The sequence below is a fragment of the Schistocerca nitens genome, chromosome 6 (assembly GCF_023898315.1).
Source record: "Schistocerca nitens isolate TAMUIC-IGC-003100 chromosome 6, iqSchNite1.1, whole genome shotgun sequence".
NCBI lineage: Eukaryota > Metazoa > Arthropoda > Insecta > Orthoptera > Acrididae > Schistocerca > Schistocerca nitens.
In genome coordinates, this window is record NC_064619.1 from 609,774,825 (window position 1) to 609,791,850 (window position 17,026).

The 17,026-nt window shown below is 41.9% G+C and overlaps 1 protein-coding gene across 2 annotated transcripts in view; it reads right to left on the reverse strand.

Moving 5' to 3' along the window:
• LOC126262936 (uncharacterized) overlaps nt 1–17,026 on the reverse strand; it is a 137,063-nt gene that overhangs the window by 25,440 nt on the left and 94,597 nt on the right. For both annotated transcript variants that reach the window (XM_049959871.1, XM_049959872.1), the window contains exons 14-15: nt 12,402–12,538; nt 4,775–4,828 (exon numbers count right to left, since the gene is read on the reverse strand). In XM_049959871.1, the coding sequence (XP_049815828.1) occupies nt 4,775–4,828; nt 12,402–12,538 (191 nt within the window). The remainder of the gene's footprint in view (nt 1–4,774; nt 4,829–12,401; nt 12,539–17,026) is intronic.

Below are 17,026 nucleotides of genomic sequence, written 5' to 3' on the forward strand. Positions count from 1 at the left end.
AATTTTGTGTGTATGTTTGTGTTTGTTTGTGTGTCTGTCGACCTGCCAGCACTTTCATTTGGTAAGTCACATCATCTTTGTTTTTATATATAAAATAGAGGGAAACATTCCACGTGGGGAAAATATATCTAAAAACAAAGATTCTGTAACTTACCGAATGAAAGCGTTTCTATGTTGATATATATATTCACGAAAAAAAGGTTACTACCAATGGTAGCTTTTGAAATAGGGGTTTCCTTCAGTAGCTACTTGTAGAGATGAAATTTTTATATTTTTCTTTCATCTGCGATATCTGTCTGTTGCACACTTCCACAATCAGTTTAACATGTAGGCCAATTAGAATGACACTCATTACAGAGAGATCACTTAAACTAAGCTTATGAATGAATATAGAGAAAGAAACGGACAGCATGACTAAGCTCTGAACTAAAATTCTTACAATACTTCCACAGTACAGAAAACAGATATCCAGCATTTCTGTTACAAACTAAAATATCTTGTAGAGCCTACACTGTGATGGAAGTTTCCTTATATCTCAGATTTTTTTAATATCTTTGTCATTTAACTTGTTAGCTAAGTGAGTATTCTGTAATGAGTGCCCGAGATTCAGTGAAAAAAATTGTACTGTGGTTGACCTGCAGTAATTTAATTTTATGGGAACGACTTATCTTTATTTTAACGCATAAAATTTTTTATTGCGATATGCAGATATGAAAAGTACTAATGTGTATCTCATACAAGAAGACAAGTATTTTATAGAAACTTGTACCATATGATGAAACATGGTAGTATTATTGCAATTAAGAACATAAAAAGGAACAACGGACATTATCTTAGCAGTCAGCTGAAACTGTTACCAAAAGCATGAAAGGTAATCTTGTGCACATGGTACAATTGGGGAGAATTAGTTCATTTTACATGTTTTCCAAAGTGAACAGATAAAAGTATTTATTTTCCCTTTAATCCTGGATGATCTGAAAGATGATGATATCATTGTACCTCAAACATTCGACTACGGTGAACACAGTAATACTGGAAACTGAGTAATCCTACTGCTCAAAAGGAGTAGGAAAAAAACCTAGCTACAGTTAGCATTCAAAACTTTAAGTTTCCAATAATGAACAGCCATTAGCTACAATCCCTAGCTAACTTTCTTTCATTCCTTTTTCTGTTGGGACAAAAAGTTTTCTTAAAATGAAACTAGTTACAAATTATCTACAGAAGAATGGAATGGTTGGTAGTGGCTGATCTCAGGGAGGATCACTCCGGAATGAATAGCATATTGAGAAGTGGTTATAAGATGAACATCAAGAAGAGTAAAACAGGGGTAATGGAATGCAGTCAAATTAAATACAATGATGGCGAGAGAACAATATTAGCAAATGGGCACTAAATCAATAGAAAAGTTTTGCTATTTGGGAACCAAAATAACTGAAAATGCCAGAAATAAAATCAGACAATAGAAATCCAGGATGGAATAACAATAATACATAAAGATGCTGAGTCACAGACAGGCACAATGAAAAGGGTATTAGAAATATTTCAGCTTCTGCAGAAGTCACAAACTCGCACACATACACACACACATGGCCACTGTCTTCTTAGGGCACTAAGGCTAGACTGTGTCTGATGTGAGCAGCAATCTAGCTGGGATGGATAGTGGGGATATGGAAGAGGTGTGGGATGGAGATAGGGAGGGATAGCAAAGTTAGGGGTGGAGGTGTGGTGGGGTTGGGGGGGAAAGAGACATTAATGCTGCCTGGAGACTAGAGGGGACATGGTGGGGACAGGATTGGGTTCCTAGGTCCAGCACTGGGAGACTGAGCTGAGGGGACGAGAGGAGGGGGCAGAGAGAGAAGTGGATAAGGTGAAAACTATGCAGGTGTGTTGGCAGGATAGAATGCACCTGAAGTTCTGCAGTGGGAGCAGGGAATGGACAGATAGGTGGAGGTCAGGGACTAAGTGAAGGTTGAGGCCAGTGGGTTACACGAATGCAGGATATGTTGTAGGGACAGGTTCCAACTATGCAGTTCTGAATATCTGGTATTGGGGGCGAGGAATCCAGTTGGCACAGGCTGCTAAGCAGTCATTAAAGTGAAGCATGTCAAGTTGGGTGGAATTTTCAGCATGCAGGCATGCTTTCAGGGGTGACCCTGCCTTTGATGGGATACGTAATGCCTATGACACAATTGGAATAGATGGTCATGGGAGGATGTATGGGACAGGTCTTGCATATGGGACAGGTCTTGCATGTAGGTCTTATGGGGATTTGAGCCATGAGGCAAGGGGTTGTGAGAATGGATGGAGTAGGGACAGATAACGCTATTGTGTAGGTTGCATTGGAGGCAGAATACCACTGTGGAAGGGGTGGAAAGGATAGTGGGGAGGACATTTCTCATTTCAGGGCACAATAAGAGGTAGTCAGATCCCTGGGAGAGAATGTCATTCAGCTGCTCCATTCCTGGATACTACTGAAAGCTCCTTTGTGGCCGGACAGTGGGTATGTGGAAGATGGTGGGTGACTGGTGAGTCAAGGCATGGGAGATCTGTTTCTGGATAAAGTTTCTAGGGTAATTTTTGTCTGTGCATGTCTTAATGAGACCCTTGGAATATTTTGAGAGGGACTGCTCACTACTACAAATGCGACAGCCATGGGTGGCTAGGCTGTATGGAAGGGACTTCTTCGTGTAGAATGAGTGGCAGCTGTCAAAATCAAGGTATTGTTGGTGGTTGGTAGGTTTCATGTGGATGGTGGTACTGATGTAGCCATCCCTGAGGTGGAGGTCAATATCAAGACAGGTGGCTTATTGGGCCGCGGTGGACCAGGTGAAGTGAATCGGGGAGAAGATGTTGAGGTTCTGGAGGAACGTGGATAGAGCATCTTCACCCTTGATCCACATAACGAATATCTCATCAATGAATTTGAAGCAGGTGAGCTGTTTGGGAGTCTGGGTGGTTTGGAAGGTTTCTTCTAGATGGTGCCCATTGTTATATCTAGATTTATTTGTAAGTTGTTAATGGCAAAAGTAAAGAGGATATGTAAAATCAGATTGGCAATTTCCAGAAGACCTTTTGTGTAAAACAACAATTGGCTGATACTGAATATAACTTTAATAAGAGTTAGAAAGACTTTGCTGAAAGTCTTATCTGTCAACTTTGTTGCAACTGTTAGCAAGGAGGTGTTTTGTTTTGTTGTTTCTGTAGTAGCTAATTTTAATGAGATGTTTTCTGAATGGGCTGGAAAAAACAAACATGCTTCTTAAGATACTCAAACATATAAAGTATATATTTATCAACAGAAGTAACAAAACTGTGATGCATAATTTCAGTAAAATAATACAGTACCTAATAATAACAATAATGTAGGAAAAGACAGATTGCTAGTTACCATAAAGAAGAGATGTTAAGTTGCAGACAAGAACAATTAAGATACTTGCACAAAGCTTTCAGCCACAGCCTTCATCAGCAGAAGAGAAACACACATCATTCATACACACAAGCAAGCACACCTCATCCACACATGACTGCTAACTTCAGCAGCTCAGGGCCAAATCTCATTCTGGTCTGAGCTGACAGAGTTGGCGGCCATGTGTGCTTGCTTGTGTGTATGAATGGTGTGTGCTTCTCTTCTGCTGATGAAGGCTGTGGCAGGAAGCTTTGTGTACGTGTCTTTCAATTGTTCCTGTGTGCAACTTAAAGTGCCTTCGTTAGAGTAACTAGCAATCTATCTTTTCCTACATTGTTGATACACCTACATGGAGTCCATTAATAAGCATCTTAAATCATGTGCAGCATATGTAAGAAGGCAAAAATAATTTTTCACTGCCACTACGCTGAATAATTTTATTTTATTTCATCTGTTATGTAAATGACAACACTATAACCTTTACTTTATTATTAAAGTGAATCTTCAAGTTAAAATTAGCCATTCAAACAATATAGTACAGTCACAAATTTGTGACATTATTCAAAGTGTAAGTGAAAATATGGAAGTTTTCATCAATGCAGAAAACAAACATTTTGTAGCCAAATTAATATAATAAAAAACAATAGCAGTAGTAGTATTAGTAGTAGGAGAAGTAGTAGTAATAATATATTTTTTATATCATCTCACAATTTTTAATAACACTTGCATAACTGTCATTCAATTCATTTACTGCTAAGTGATTAACTGAAACAGATGTAATGCCTAAAAAATGACTAATTAGTGCTTCACTTTGAAAAATATTCTACTAAAACAGGAAAATAAAATACTGTGACTGATAAAAGCGTACTATCAATAAAAACATTCATGTTAAAGTGGATTCAGGTTTCAGTACTTATGCAGAAATCAAGCTACTTCTACACTAGTGACTAGCATGTAGAGTTGCATCAAACACTCTTTGGAAAAATGAAATTGTTCCAAAACAGTGTCAGGAATTGATCATGGTCACTTAGTTGAAAATCATTCTTGTTTTCATTTATATAATTTTAACAATGTAGAAGTGATCAGATGATGTTTCAAGCCTGCCTTACAACATCAATGGTGAGATCTGCAATTAACAGCTGCAGCATTTAACTTGACTCCACAACAGTAACAGCGAATTTTTTTGTACACTAAATCTGTATTGTTTGACTATATTTTGTGACAGATTACAGTTCACAATCTTTTTTATAAATCTAATTGTGATGGATATATTACACAAATTACTTTTTTGGTGCTGTGGAAAAATATGGAAAACTAAATCTTGATTCTCACTTCACTTAGTGTACATAACGAATGCGTAAATCTTACCTCTTGAGAAATATACGACTTCATTCACTTGACGGTCAACTAATGTGTTGGTTACTGCATGGAAAGAAAACAGCCAGTATGAGCATTTCAAATTGATTTTGGAGTATTGACATAACCAGAAATTAAAAATGTAACCTTTTAGCTAATGAAATACATTAAACACGAATGTATATAAATACTGTGTGCTGGAGTAAGAAAATTACTCGACGAGTTTTTACTTTGAATGTCAACACACAATAACCTGTCCATCTCTAGTATGTTGTTATTAATTTTAGACAAATGATAAATCAACTATCACCAAAGTCGTAAAAATGAGTTGTAATTGATATAAGAAACATATACATATTACATCTTAACCAAAACTAAATATGTATGCAAATTGGATATAGGCCTAATCTCTTACTATCCCCTCTCTCTATCCCTGTCCCCTCCCCCTTGTCTTTTTCCATCACCACGTCCTCCTGTCCCTTCTCTCTGTCGATATACCTCCCCCCCCCCCCCCAAATCCTCCCTTTCTCTCTGTCCATCTCATCCTCTCATCCTTTACACTCTCTAAGTACCCCCCCCCCCCAAAAAAAAAAAAAAAAAAAAAATCTCCTCTTCCACACTCTCTCTGACCTTGACGCTTGTTTATTGGTATTTCAAACTAAGACTTGATTGGGAGATAAAGTCACTTAAAACAAATGGGAAAATGGATAGTATCATTGATATACTGGACATGAGAGAGAGAGAGACATCTCCAGCTGGTGGATCTGTGAGGATATTAGCTTCAATGACAATACTTTGCATAGTTTTTACATGTGAACAGGTGGGATTACAACATTTTGGACCATTCAGATTTCATAGCAGTATTCTAACCGTATGCACAATACGCCATAAAAGCTACTTTCCTAGTTTCTGTTAAAACAAAAAGCATGGAAGAAAATAAAACAGCACAGTGTTGTGTACAAAATTATTATATAAAATTTATGTATAAAGGGGTAGACTATATTTGAGAGAAAAAAATTATTTAATGGTTCCAACACCCAGCTATCATAGTTAAAACTAACTGTGAAAATGTTAACGAAACAATATATTTTCACAAAAGAGCAGAACATTTTCTCTCTCATAGTTGGTTTTAACAAAAACCTATAAAACAAAGATGCTGTGACTTACCAAACAAGAAAGCGCTGGTAGATAGACACAATAAAAACACACAAATACACACACACACAATTTTCAAGCTTTCGCAACCCAAGGTTGTTTCATCAGCAAAGAGGGAAAGAGAGGGAAAGACAAAAGGATGTGGGTTTTAAGGGAGAGGGTAAGGAGTCATTCCAATCCCGGGAGCGGAAAGATTTACCTTAGGGGGGAAAAAAGGACAGGTATACACTCGCACACACACATATCCATCCACACATATACAGACACCTGTGTATATCTGTCCTTTTTTCCCCCTAAAGTAAGTCTTTCCGCTCCCGGGATTGGAATTACTCCTTACCCTCTCCCTTAAAACCCACACCCTTTCGTCTTTCCCTCTCCTTCCCTCTTTCCTGATGAAGCAACCTTGGGTTGCGAAAGCTTGAAATTTGTATGTGTGTGTTTTTTATTGTGTCTATCTACCAGCACTTTCTCGTTTGGTAAATCACAGCATCTTTGTTTTTTATATATATTTTTCCCACATGGAATGTTTCCCTCTGTTATATATACAGGCTGTTACAAAAAGGTACAGCCAAAATTTCAGGAAACATTCCTCACACACAAATAAAGAAAAGATGTTATGTGGACATGTGTCCGGAAATGCTTAATTTCCATGTTAGAGCACATTTTAGTTTCATCAGTATGTACTGTACTTCCTCGACTCAACGCCAGTTGGCCCAATTGAAGGAAGGTAATGTTGACTTCGGTGCTTGTGTTGACATGCGACTCATTGCTCTACAGTACTAGCATCAAGCACATCAGTATGTAGCATCAACAGGTTAGTGTTCATCACGAACGTGGGTTTGCAGCCAGTGCAATGTTTACAAATGCGGAGTTGGCAGATGCCCATTTGATGTATGGATTAGCACGGGGCAATAGCCGTGGTGCGGTACGTTTGTATCGAGACAGATTTCCAGAACGAAGGTGTCCCGACAGGAAGATGTTCGAAGCAATTGATCGGCGTCTTCGGGAGCACGGAACATTCCAGCCTATGACTCGCGACTGGGGAAGACCTAAAATGACGAGCACACCTGCAATGCACGAGGCAATTCTTCGTGCAGTTGACGATAACCCTAATGTCAGCGCCAGAGAAGTTGCTGCTGTACAAAGTAACTTTGATCACGTCACTGTATGGAGTGTGCTATGAGAGAACCAGTTGTTTCCGTACCATGTACAGTGTGTGCAGGCACTATCAGCAGCTGATTGGCCTCCACGGGTACACTTCTGCGAATGGTTCATCCAACAATGTGTCAATCCTCATTTCAGGGCAAATGTTCTCTTTACGGACGAGGCTTCATTCCAACGTGATCAAATTGTAAATTTTCACAATCAACATGTGTGGGCTGACGAGAATCCGCTCGCAATTGTGCAATCACGTCATCAACACAGATTTTCTGTGAACGTTTGGGCAGGCATTGTTGGTGATGTCTTGATTGGGCCCCATGTTCTTCCACCTATGCTCAATGGAGCATGTTATCATGATTTCATACGGGATACTCGACCTGTGCTGCTAGAACATGTGCCTTTACAAGTACGACACAACATGTGGTTCATGCACGATGTAGCTCCTGCACATTTCAGTCGAAGTGTTCGTACGCTTCTCAACAACAGATTTGGTGACCGATGGATTGGTAGAGGCGGACCAATTCCATGGCCTCCACGCTCTCCTGACCTCAACCCTCTTGACTTTCATTTATGGGGGCATTTGAAAGCTCTTGTTTACGCAATCCCGGTACCAAATGTAGAGACTCTTCGTGCTCGTATTGTGGACGGCTGTGATACAATACGCCATTCCCCAGGGCAGCATCAGCGCGACGGAGGGTGGATGCATGTATCCTCGCTAACGGAGGACATTTTGAACATTTCCTGTAACAAATTGTTTGAAGTCACGCTGGTATGTTCTGTTGCTGTGTGTTTCCATTCCATGATTAATGTGATTTGAAGAGAAGTAATAAAATGAGCTCTAACATGGAAAGTAAGCGTTTCCGGACACATGTCCACATAACATATTTTCTTTCTATGTGTGTGAGGAATGTTTCCTGAAAGTCTGGCCGTACCTTTTTGTAATAGAGGGAAACATTCCACGTGGGAAAAATATATCTAAAAACAAAGATGATGTAACTTATCAAACGAAAGATTTGGTATGTTGATAGAGACACTAACAACCCACGGTTGTTTCATCAGGAAAGAGGGAAGGAGAGGGAAAGTCGAAAGGATGTGGGTTTTAAGGGAGAGGGTAAGGAGTCATTCCAATCCCGGGAGCAGAAAGACTTACCTTAGGGGGAAAAAGGGACAGGTATACACTCGCGCGCGCACACACACACACACACACACACACACACACACACACACACACACACACAAGCAGACATATGTAAAGGCAAAGAGTTTGGGCAGAGATGTCAGTCGGGGAGGAAGTACAGAGGCAAAGATGTTGTTGAATGACAGGTGAGGTATGAGTGGCGGCAACTTGAAATTAGCGGAGGTTGAGGCCTGGTGGGTAACAGGAAGAGAGGATATATTGAAGGGAAAGTTCCCATTTCCGGAGTTCTGATAGGTTGGTGTTAGCGGGAAGTATCCAGATAAAATTTTGAGGTAAATGGCTAAGCACTTTTCAAGAGTTTGCTAACAATGAATCCCTGCTGTATGTGTGTGTGCGCATGCTCATGTGTACTGATGAGCCAGTTGATTATAACCACCTACTTAACAGCCAGTATGTCCACCTTTGACACAGATAACATGGTCATGCATTGAGACATGGAAGCAATGAGGTCCTGTAAGGTCACTGGAAGGAGCTGACATCACATCTGCACATGCAAGTTACAAATATGCATAAATTGTGGGCGGGGGGCGACGAGCTCTGACACCATGTTTGTTCAATCACACCCCAAATGTGTTCAATTGGGTTTAGATCTGGCGAGTTGGGGGACCAGCACATGAATTGGAAATTGCCACTGTCTCTCCCGAACCACTCCAGCACACTCGTGGCCTTGTGACATGGCGCATTATGTTGTTTAAAAATGCCACTGACGTCACGAAACATTATTGTCAAGAAGGCATGTACGTGGTCTACAACCACTGTATGATACTCCTCGGCCATCCTGTGTCTTGCATGAGCTCCATTGGACCCATGGAAGCCCATATGAATGTTCCCCAGAGCATAATGGAGCCAGCTTGTCTCCATCCCCCAGCACAGGTGTCCAGGAGCTGTTCACCTGGCAGATGATGGATTAATGCCCCTCCCGTCGGCATGATGAAGGTATTGGAGTACACCAAACAATGCTAAGCTCTGCTACTGCACCAAAGTCCAGTGCCAATGGTTAAGAGCCCATTTCAGTTTTAGTTGTCAGTGTCATTGTGTTAACCCTGGCACATGCATAGGTCATTGGCTGCAGAGGCCTGTCGTTAGGAGTGTTATGGGCTTTGTGTGTTCAGACACACTTGTACTCTGTCCAGCATTAAAGTCTGACACACTCACCATAGCACCCCTTGAACACCCGACATGTCATGCAGTTTCTGAAATGTTCGTGCCATGCCTCCAAGCCATCAAAATCTGCCTTCGGTCAAATTCAGATGGATCATGTGCCTTCCCCATTCTACACACGGACAGCATGCTCACTGATACTACATGCACTGTGCATACGTATGCCTAGCAGTTATTCCTTGCCAGGTGATGCTGCTACTGCCTGGATGGGTTGTATCAATAGCAGATCAATGGTCATAATGTTCTGGATGATCAGTGTAATGGCTGAGGAATCATCACTGATGCTTTACCTATAAAGGGAAATATAGCTGGTGGCAAACTACCTTCATTTGTAGTATGATTAAGACAGGAAAAGCCAAAATAATAGTTGTTACATGAGAATCCATTTTCCATATAGACAAATGGCACATTACAAGGTTGCTGAATAAGAAGTTCAATCTCATCCCCTACACATTCATGCAGGTGTCAACACTGGGAATCTACTCTACCACAGGCATGTGAAACAAAAGTATTCTGCCATTCCAGAAAGAGTGCACAATATCCAGTACGCCCTCCTGAGCATTGAATTTCTTGTCAACCTTCTTCAGGTGCTTCCCTGCCAGACAGAAGGAGTTTGTCTGCAAATTGATTACTGCTATATAGTAACGAGGCCTACAAGGGAGCAGAGTCAGAGAACTTGTAAATGGAGAATAAACCAGTATCATGCTGAAACACTGCAGATCTCCTACATCAAGACAAAAATTGTCAGTCATATGGTGTAACAAGACTGTACATGAGACCATGTGGTACAAGTACCAAAAGCACACTATGTACATTGGGAGTTGGAAACAGTACGAATGCTGGGTTCTGTGAGACACGAAAAGATCCAGATAATGAGTTTAATGGAAAATGGACAGGTGGCATCAGAAACCTTGCTGTGTCAACAAGGATGCATGCATATAAGACTCTAATGGAAGCAAAAGTTCGGAGTATTATTTTATTCAGCAGTGGATGTCATAATGAATTACTATTATGATAACTGTGAAATGTCAAAATCATAACTATTGTTATTGCATACCATACTACTCCCTAATGTTGTTACTGTTTTCTCATTCCCCAACATAATGTCAATTGGTCATTAATCATAAATGATACTTCATGTCAATTTATGAATGTTACTGCAGTGGGAGATACCATCTGTTACACCCAAATTTCTGGAAACCTATTATATTCTGTGGTACTGTAATATAAGGTCACTCCACTTGTGTTTAACAATTCTTGCAAAGTAAATTGCAGTCAGGATTCTTTTAACAAGTATTTTCAAACTGACACCATTAGAAATAATGCATGAGGTGAAGTCAATAACTGAAACAAAATATTCTAAATTCTTAGGTGTTTATGTTAATAAGAACCTAAACAGTAAGTCAAACGTTACAAAATTTCTTAATATCTCAGTCATTAATGAATGACTCATGGCATCATATTCTGGGGTAACTCATCATTGTGGGAAAAATTGTTTGTTGCAAAGAAGTGTGTTAATAAGGAAAATATCTGGTGTGAACTTTAGAATCTCTTGCAGACAGTTGTTTCAAGAGCATACTGATACTCCCACAGCACACGTACTCTCTAATGAAATTTGCAGTGAACAATAAAATGAGAAATGATGGAGCCAGCTTGTCTCCATCCCCCAGCACAGGTGTCCAGGAGCTGTTCACCTGGCAGATGATGGATTAATGCCCCTCCCGTCGGCATGATGAGAATATAAAAACTTGTTAACTTCAAACAATGTTATTTATTTCCTTTAGGTTCTATAAGTATTGTAACAGCAACATTGTGAAACATAATCTGAATGTTTGCAATCATGATTTTCTTCATCGCTCAAACTTAGTGTGGCACAAAAAGGAGTGAGGTATTCAGCCAACTATTTCTACTACTCAGAAGAATTTATGAATGTGTACTGCTAATGCTAGTGTATTTTGGGGGAGTGGGCAGTGTGTGTGTGTGTGTGTGTGTGCATTACCAAAACAAGAAATCATCATCATCATCATCTTGTACAGTTTACAGCCTCTAGCTGGGTCTGTATGGAACATAGGCCTCTCCCTTCTCTTCTGTCTTGCCACCATCTTTCCGTCTTCACCTTGGTCCAGTCTTCTTCTTTCTTCTGGACACATTCCTCTACTCCTTTCAGCCATCTGTCTCTCTGTCTTCCTCTTGGTCTCTTTCCTTCCAGTTACATCTCGTGTATCCTCCTGGGTATCCTCTTCGCCTCCATTCCCTTAATGTGTCCATACCATCTCAGCTTTGATTTCTCTATCTCCTCCTGTTATGGTTCCACCTTCATTAACTCTCTGATCCTCTCATTTCTTAACCTGCCTATCTTTGTCACTTCAATACTGTTTCTCAAGAATTTCATCTCACTAGCTTGTACTTTGCTTTTCTCTCTTCCTTTCATAACCCAGGTTTCTAATGCATATGTCTTCACAGCAGTCCCTGGCACACACAGTCCCCATTGTACCTCGCTCCTACAGGCATGCCGTTGCCCATCTCCCAATATTGGATGAGGGTTTTGACTTAAGGGAGATGAAAACAAGAAATAAGGTTTGTTATTTAAAGCAGATTCAGAAGGATGTAGGTTGCAGTAGGTACTGGGAGATGAAGCAGCTTGCACAGGATAGAGTAGCATGGAGAGCTGCATCAAACCAGTCTGTAGACCAGACTGTAGACCACAACAACAACAACAACAACAACAATAATTTAACTTTCTCCAAAGGCTTGTGTATTTTTTTCCTTTAACAGTTCCCTTGCATCTAAATATAAAAAAAACTGATGAGAATATAAAAACTTGTTAACTTCAAACAATGTTATTTATTTCCTTTAGGTTCTATAAGTATTGTAACAGCAACATTGTGAAACATAATCTGAATGTTTGCAATCATGATTTTCATAATAATATTTTAAGAAATCACTTCAACTGTTTTTACTTACAACTGCCATGGCATAGTTTGTCCATCAAGAAGATATGCTGTGATGTGTTTGCAAGTAAAGCAATAATGGCAGCTACAACATCTGCCTGAGGGCAGGAAAACACTACATCGCGCATGATCTCCAGCACTATCTGTAACCTGACATATGACAGCTGCTTCAGTCATACAACAATATAAAGAAAGCAAATACCATCAAAAAGATAATCATGAATACATTCATTGTACATCATTGCACAATAGGTGTGAAGTGGAGTTTTCACTATTAGGTAATTACCATTCTATTGACTAATCAGGAGTATGTAGATGTACACACACACACACACACACACACACACACACACACACACACAGAGAGAGAGAGAGAGAGAGAGAGAGAGAGAGAGAATATTTATAACTCTGTTTTTCTTAAAACTGGAGAAAACAGCCTACTATAAACCTAAAAACAATTAATACATTAAACTGAATGTACCACAGTGTACTGTACCTGATATCCTACAAAGTAAGGAATAACAGAATCAAACTAATAAGAACTGATATCAAAATGCTGTCGGTGGTGGTAATGCCAGAAGCTACCAACAAAAGTGCTGCTCTTTATGATGAGATCACATCCCTGTTTATGAAGCTGGCACCACTGGTTCAAGACTCTAATTGCACATGAAAAGCACTCAATCTCCATATATTATCTTTGTGTACTGTGGTGTCACCGCTAGACACCACACTTGCTAGGTGGTAACTTAAATCGGCCGCGGTCCTGTAGTACATGTCGGACCCGCGTGTCGCCACTGTGTATTCGCAAACGTAGCGCCACCACAGGGCAGGTCACAAGACACGGACTTGACCTCGCCCCAGTTGTACGGACGACATAGCTTGCGACTAGACCTACCAAGTATTCCTCTCATTTGCCGAGAGACAGATTAAATAGCCTTCAGCTAGTCCATCGCTACTACCTAGCAAGTCGCCATGTGTATCATTGCTAATTGCTTACTACTATGCAAGAGATGTATTTCAACAAGAACAAGACTACATTAAAGTTAAGTATATTAACATCTCTCTTCTTTTCTTTATAGTTTTCATCCAGTCTCCTGTTTCAGAATTTACGCCCGTCTGCGTTAGTTTCGCGTGCACCTAGCCACTCATTGTGTCGAGACCTTAGGGAATCGACACAACAATATTTTGGCGCCGAGGAGTGATGCCGCGCCCACGTTGCAGTCTTTGTGTTATACTTGCTCTAATTTGCTTGTGTCATGGCTTCGCCGCATTCTCCAGATGTACTGTCCGAATTTTTTCGCTTGCAGAATCAGCAGACGCAGGCGTTATTGGACGCCCTTGGACAGCTCGTCCAGGGTCAACGTGCGCTGCAAACCGATGCGGCGGCAGCCGCTTCATCGCTACCGCAGCCACACAACGCTGTCGCACCGCCATTTAGGCCCTTTGAGGCCCATAACGAGAGCTGGACTGAGTGGGCCGATCAGTTCCGGTTCCACCTCACAGCTTATGGAATTCAAGGTAAAGAGCGGCAGCCGTTTTTGCTTTCTTGTGTCGGTGTGTCTACCTACCGGGTGATAGTGAAATTGTTTCCCCGACGCGACGTAGCAACTCTGACCTACGAGGAAATTTTGTCGGCTTTAGATGCCTATTTCAAAGAAACAGTTAATGTTGTTGCAAAACGGTATACGTTTTTTCGTACAAAACGTACCGCCGGTCAGACTAATAGGGAGTGGGTAGCAACTTTGCAAGGACTTACTAGAGACTGCGCGTTTGCCTGTGAATGTGGCCTCCCATATTCCGATACTATGGTGCGTGATGCAATTGCACAGAACGTTTCTGATGTTCGCATTAGGGAACAGATTTTGAAGCTAGTTAATCCCTCCCTGCAACAAGTGATAGACATATTGGACAGGCAAGACACACTTGACTTTGCTCAGGAATCATTTGAAACTTCGCCAGCAGTGTGTCACATTAATCGGCCCGCCGGGCCCGCTGCACGGGACGCTAAGCGGCCCTCGCGCCCGACTTCGCTGCGGCCGCCTCGCTTGCAACCACGTGCGCCGCGTAAGCAAGCAAATGCAGTGAAATCTTGCCCGCGGTGTGCCACTAGACATTCGCGTGAAAATTGCCCGTCACGCCAAGCTATTTGCTTTTACTGTCACAAGAAAGGACATGTACAAAGTGTTTGCCAGAAAAAGTTCAGATCAGACAATCACACAAATTCCAGGCCCTTTGCTTCGCGCCGGAATCGAACCCAGGACAATCAGGCTCGTGGACCTTCGCCCATGGACATTCATGTGGTTCATTCCCACCCGTCCAGTGACACTTTAGCTAACAGTGACTGTGTTCGTCCCACCCAAAGTGTGCGTCGACGTCGCCGGAAATCCCGTAAAGTCGCAAGTGCTTCTGTACCTGTCTCAGTTCAAATTGCACGAGACAGTCGCTCTTGTCGTCAACAAGACAATAAACTTTTTGTGGACTTAGACTTTGCAGGAAAAGTGATACCATTCCAGCTCGATACCGGAGCTGCTGTTTCATTGCTCAATCACGACACGTACAAACAACTGGGCAAACCGCCATTGCGTGCCGCAAATGTTACGTTAACTAGTTACTCAGGACAGCATATACCTGTGTTAGGACAGTGCAGCCTTATTGCAACATACAAGGGACAGACAAAACTTGTGTCATTTTATGTTCTTCGTTCCTCTAGTGCCGTGAACTTGTTTGGTTTAGATTTGTTTCAATTGTTTAATATGTCTATTGTAAATCAGGTCCTATCAGTGAATCAGACTGTGCCTTCCGCCAGTGTTTCTAGTCTTTGTGAAGAATTTGCAGACATTTTTGCACCGGGCCTTGGTTGCGCTAAGAACTATGAAGCGCATTTGGAACTGAAAGATAACGCGCACCCAAAATTTTTCAGAGCGCGCAATGTTCCCCACGCATTGCGTGATGAGGTCGCAAGAACATTAGCCGAATTAGAATCTCAAGGTGTCATTGAACGTGTGCAGGCTTCTCTCTGGGCCTCACCCTTAGTCATTTTGCCAAAACCTTCCGGAAAACTGAGACTTTGTGTGGACTTCAAGGCAACTGTGAATCCGCAACTTGTGACTGCTACTTTTCCTTTGCCCCGCCCGGAAGATCTTTTTGACAAACTGTGCCCGGGAAAATATTTTTCAAAATTGGACCTAGCAGATGCGTACTTGCAAATACCTGTGGACGAAGAATCCCAGCGCGTCTTAGTGGTTAACACGCATCTTGGCTTGTATCGCTTCAAAAGACTGCCATTCGGGTGTGCATCCGCCCCTGCTTTATTTCAGCAATATTTACAAACTATTTGTGCGTCGGTCCCTACTGCTGCGAACTATCTGGACGATATTGTGATCTCAGGAAAGACAGAAGCCGAACATTTGCAGAATCTCCGGACCTTATTTCAGGTCTTGCGTCAGAATGGTCTTCGCTTGAGGAAGGACAAATGTGTGTTTTTTGCTCGGGACTTCCCGTACCTGGGCCATGTCCTTAACGCCCAAGGTATACATCCGAGTCCAGAGCACCTTCGTGCCATTCAGGACTTGCCGTCACCGCAGAACTTAAAACAGCTACAGAGTGTGCTGGGTAAGGTAAATTATTATTCAAAGTTTGTGCGCAATGCTTCTTCCATTTCAGCTCCGCTTCATCGCTTACGCCGTAAAGGTGTTCCGTTCGTCTGGACGACGGAATGCGAACGCGCCTTTCGCCAGTTGAAATCGGCGTTACTTTCAAATACTTGCCTTACGCCATTCGATCCCCGAAAACCCCTTTTGTTGATGGTAGATGCCTCGGATTTCGGGATCGGTGCTGTGCTTGCGCACAAGGATGGCTCGCATGATCGCCCTATTGCCTTTGCGTCCAAATTGCTCTCATCTGCGCAAAGAAATTATTCACAAATAGAGAAGGAAGCTTTGGCTCTTGTGTTTGGTGTTACCAAGTTTCATGACTTCTTGTATGGTCGTCACTTTACAATCATCACCGACCACAAACCTTTGACATCGCTTTTTCATCCGAACAAGCCTGTACCTCCACGTACAGCGCAGAAATTCATTCGCTGGTCACTTTTTCTCTCGCAGTACCGCTACGATATCTTGTATCGGTCCACTGCTAAGCACGGAAACGCTGATGCGTTGTCCCGTTTGCCTGTTGCTGAGGATAAAGCATTCGATTCTTCCGAACTTGCTTGCATGTTCATTGATTCGGAAGCCGATGACGTGGTCGCATCGTTTCCGATTGATTTTAGTCGTGTAGCTACAGCCACAGCTGCTGACCCTGTCCTTGCTCCCGTTTTGCGTTTTGTTGCTACGCAATGGCCCTTGTCAAAGTCACGGATCGAGGATCCTTTGGTTCGCCGTTTTTTTTGCTCACAAGGAGAGACTTTTTGTCCGACGTGGTGTTTTGTTGTTGCGTTCCGATAATGATCAATCCCGAGTCGTGGTCCCACGTTCGTTACAGTCCTCTGTCTTAAAGCTTCTTCACCAAGGACATTGGGGTATAGTGCGAACGAAACAGCTTGCTCGTCAGCACTGTACTTGGTTCGGAATCGATGCTGCGATTACGAATATGTGCTCCTCTTGTGTGGCGTGTGCCGAACAACAATCCGCACCGCCG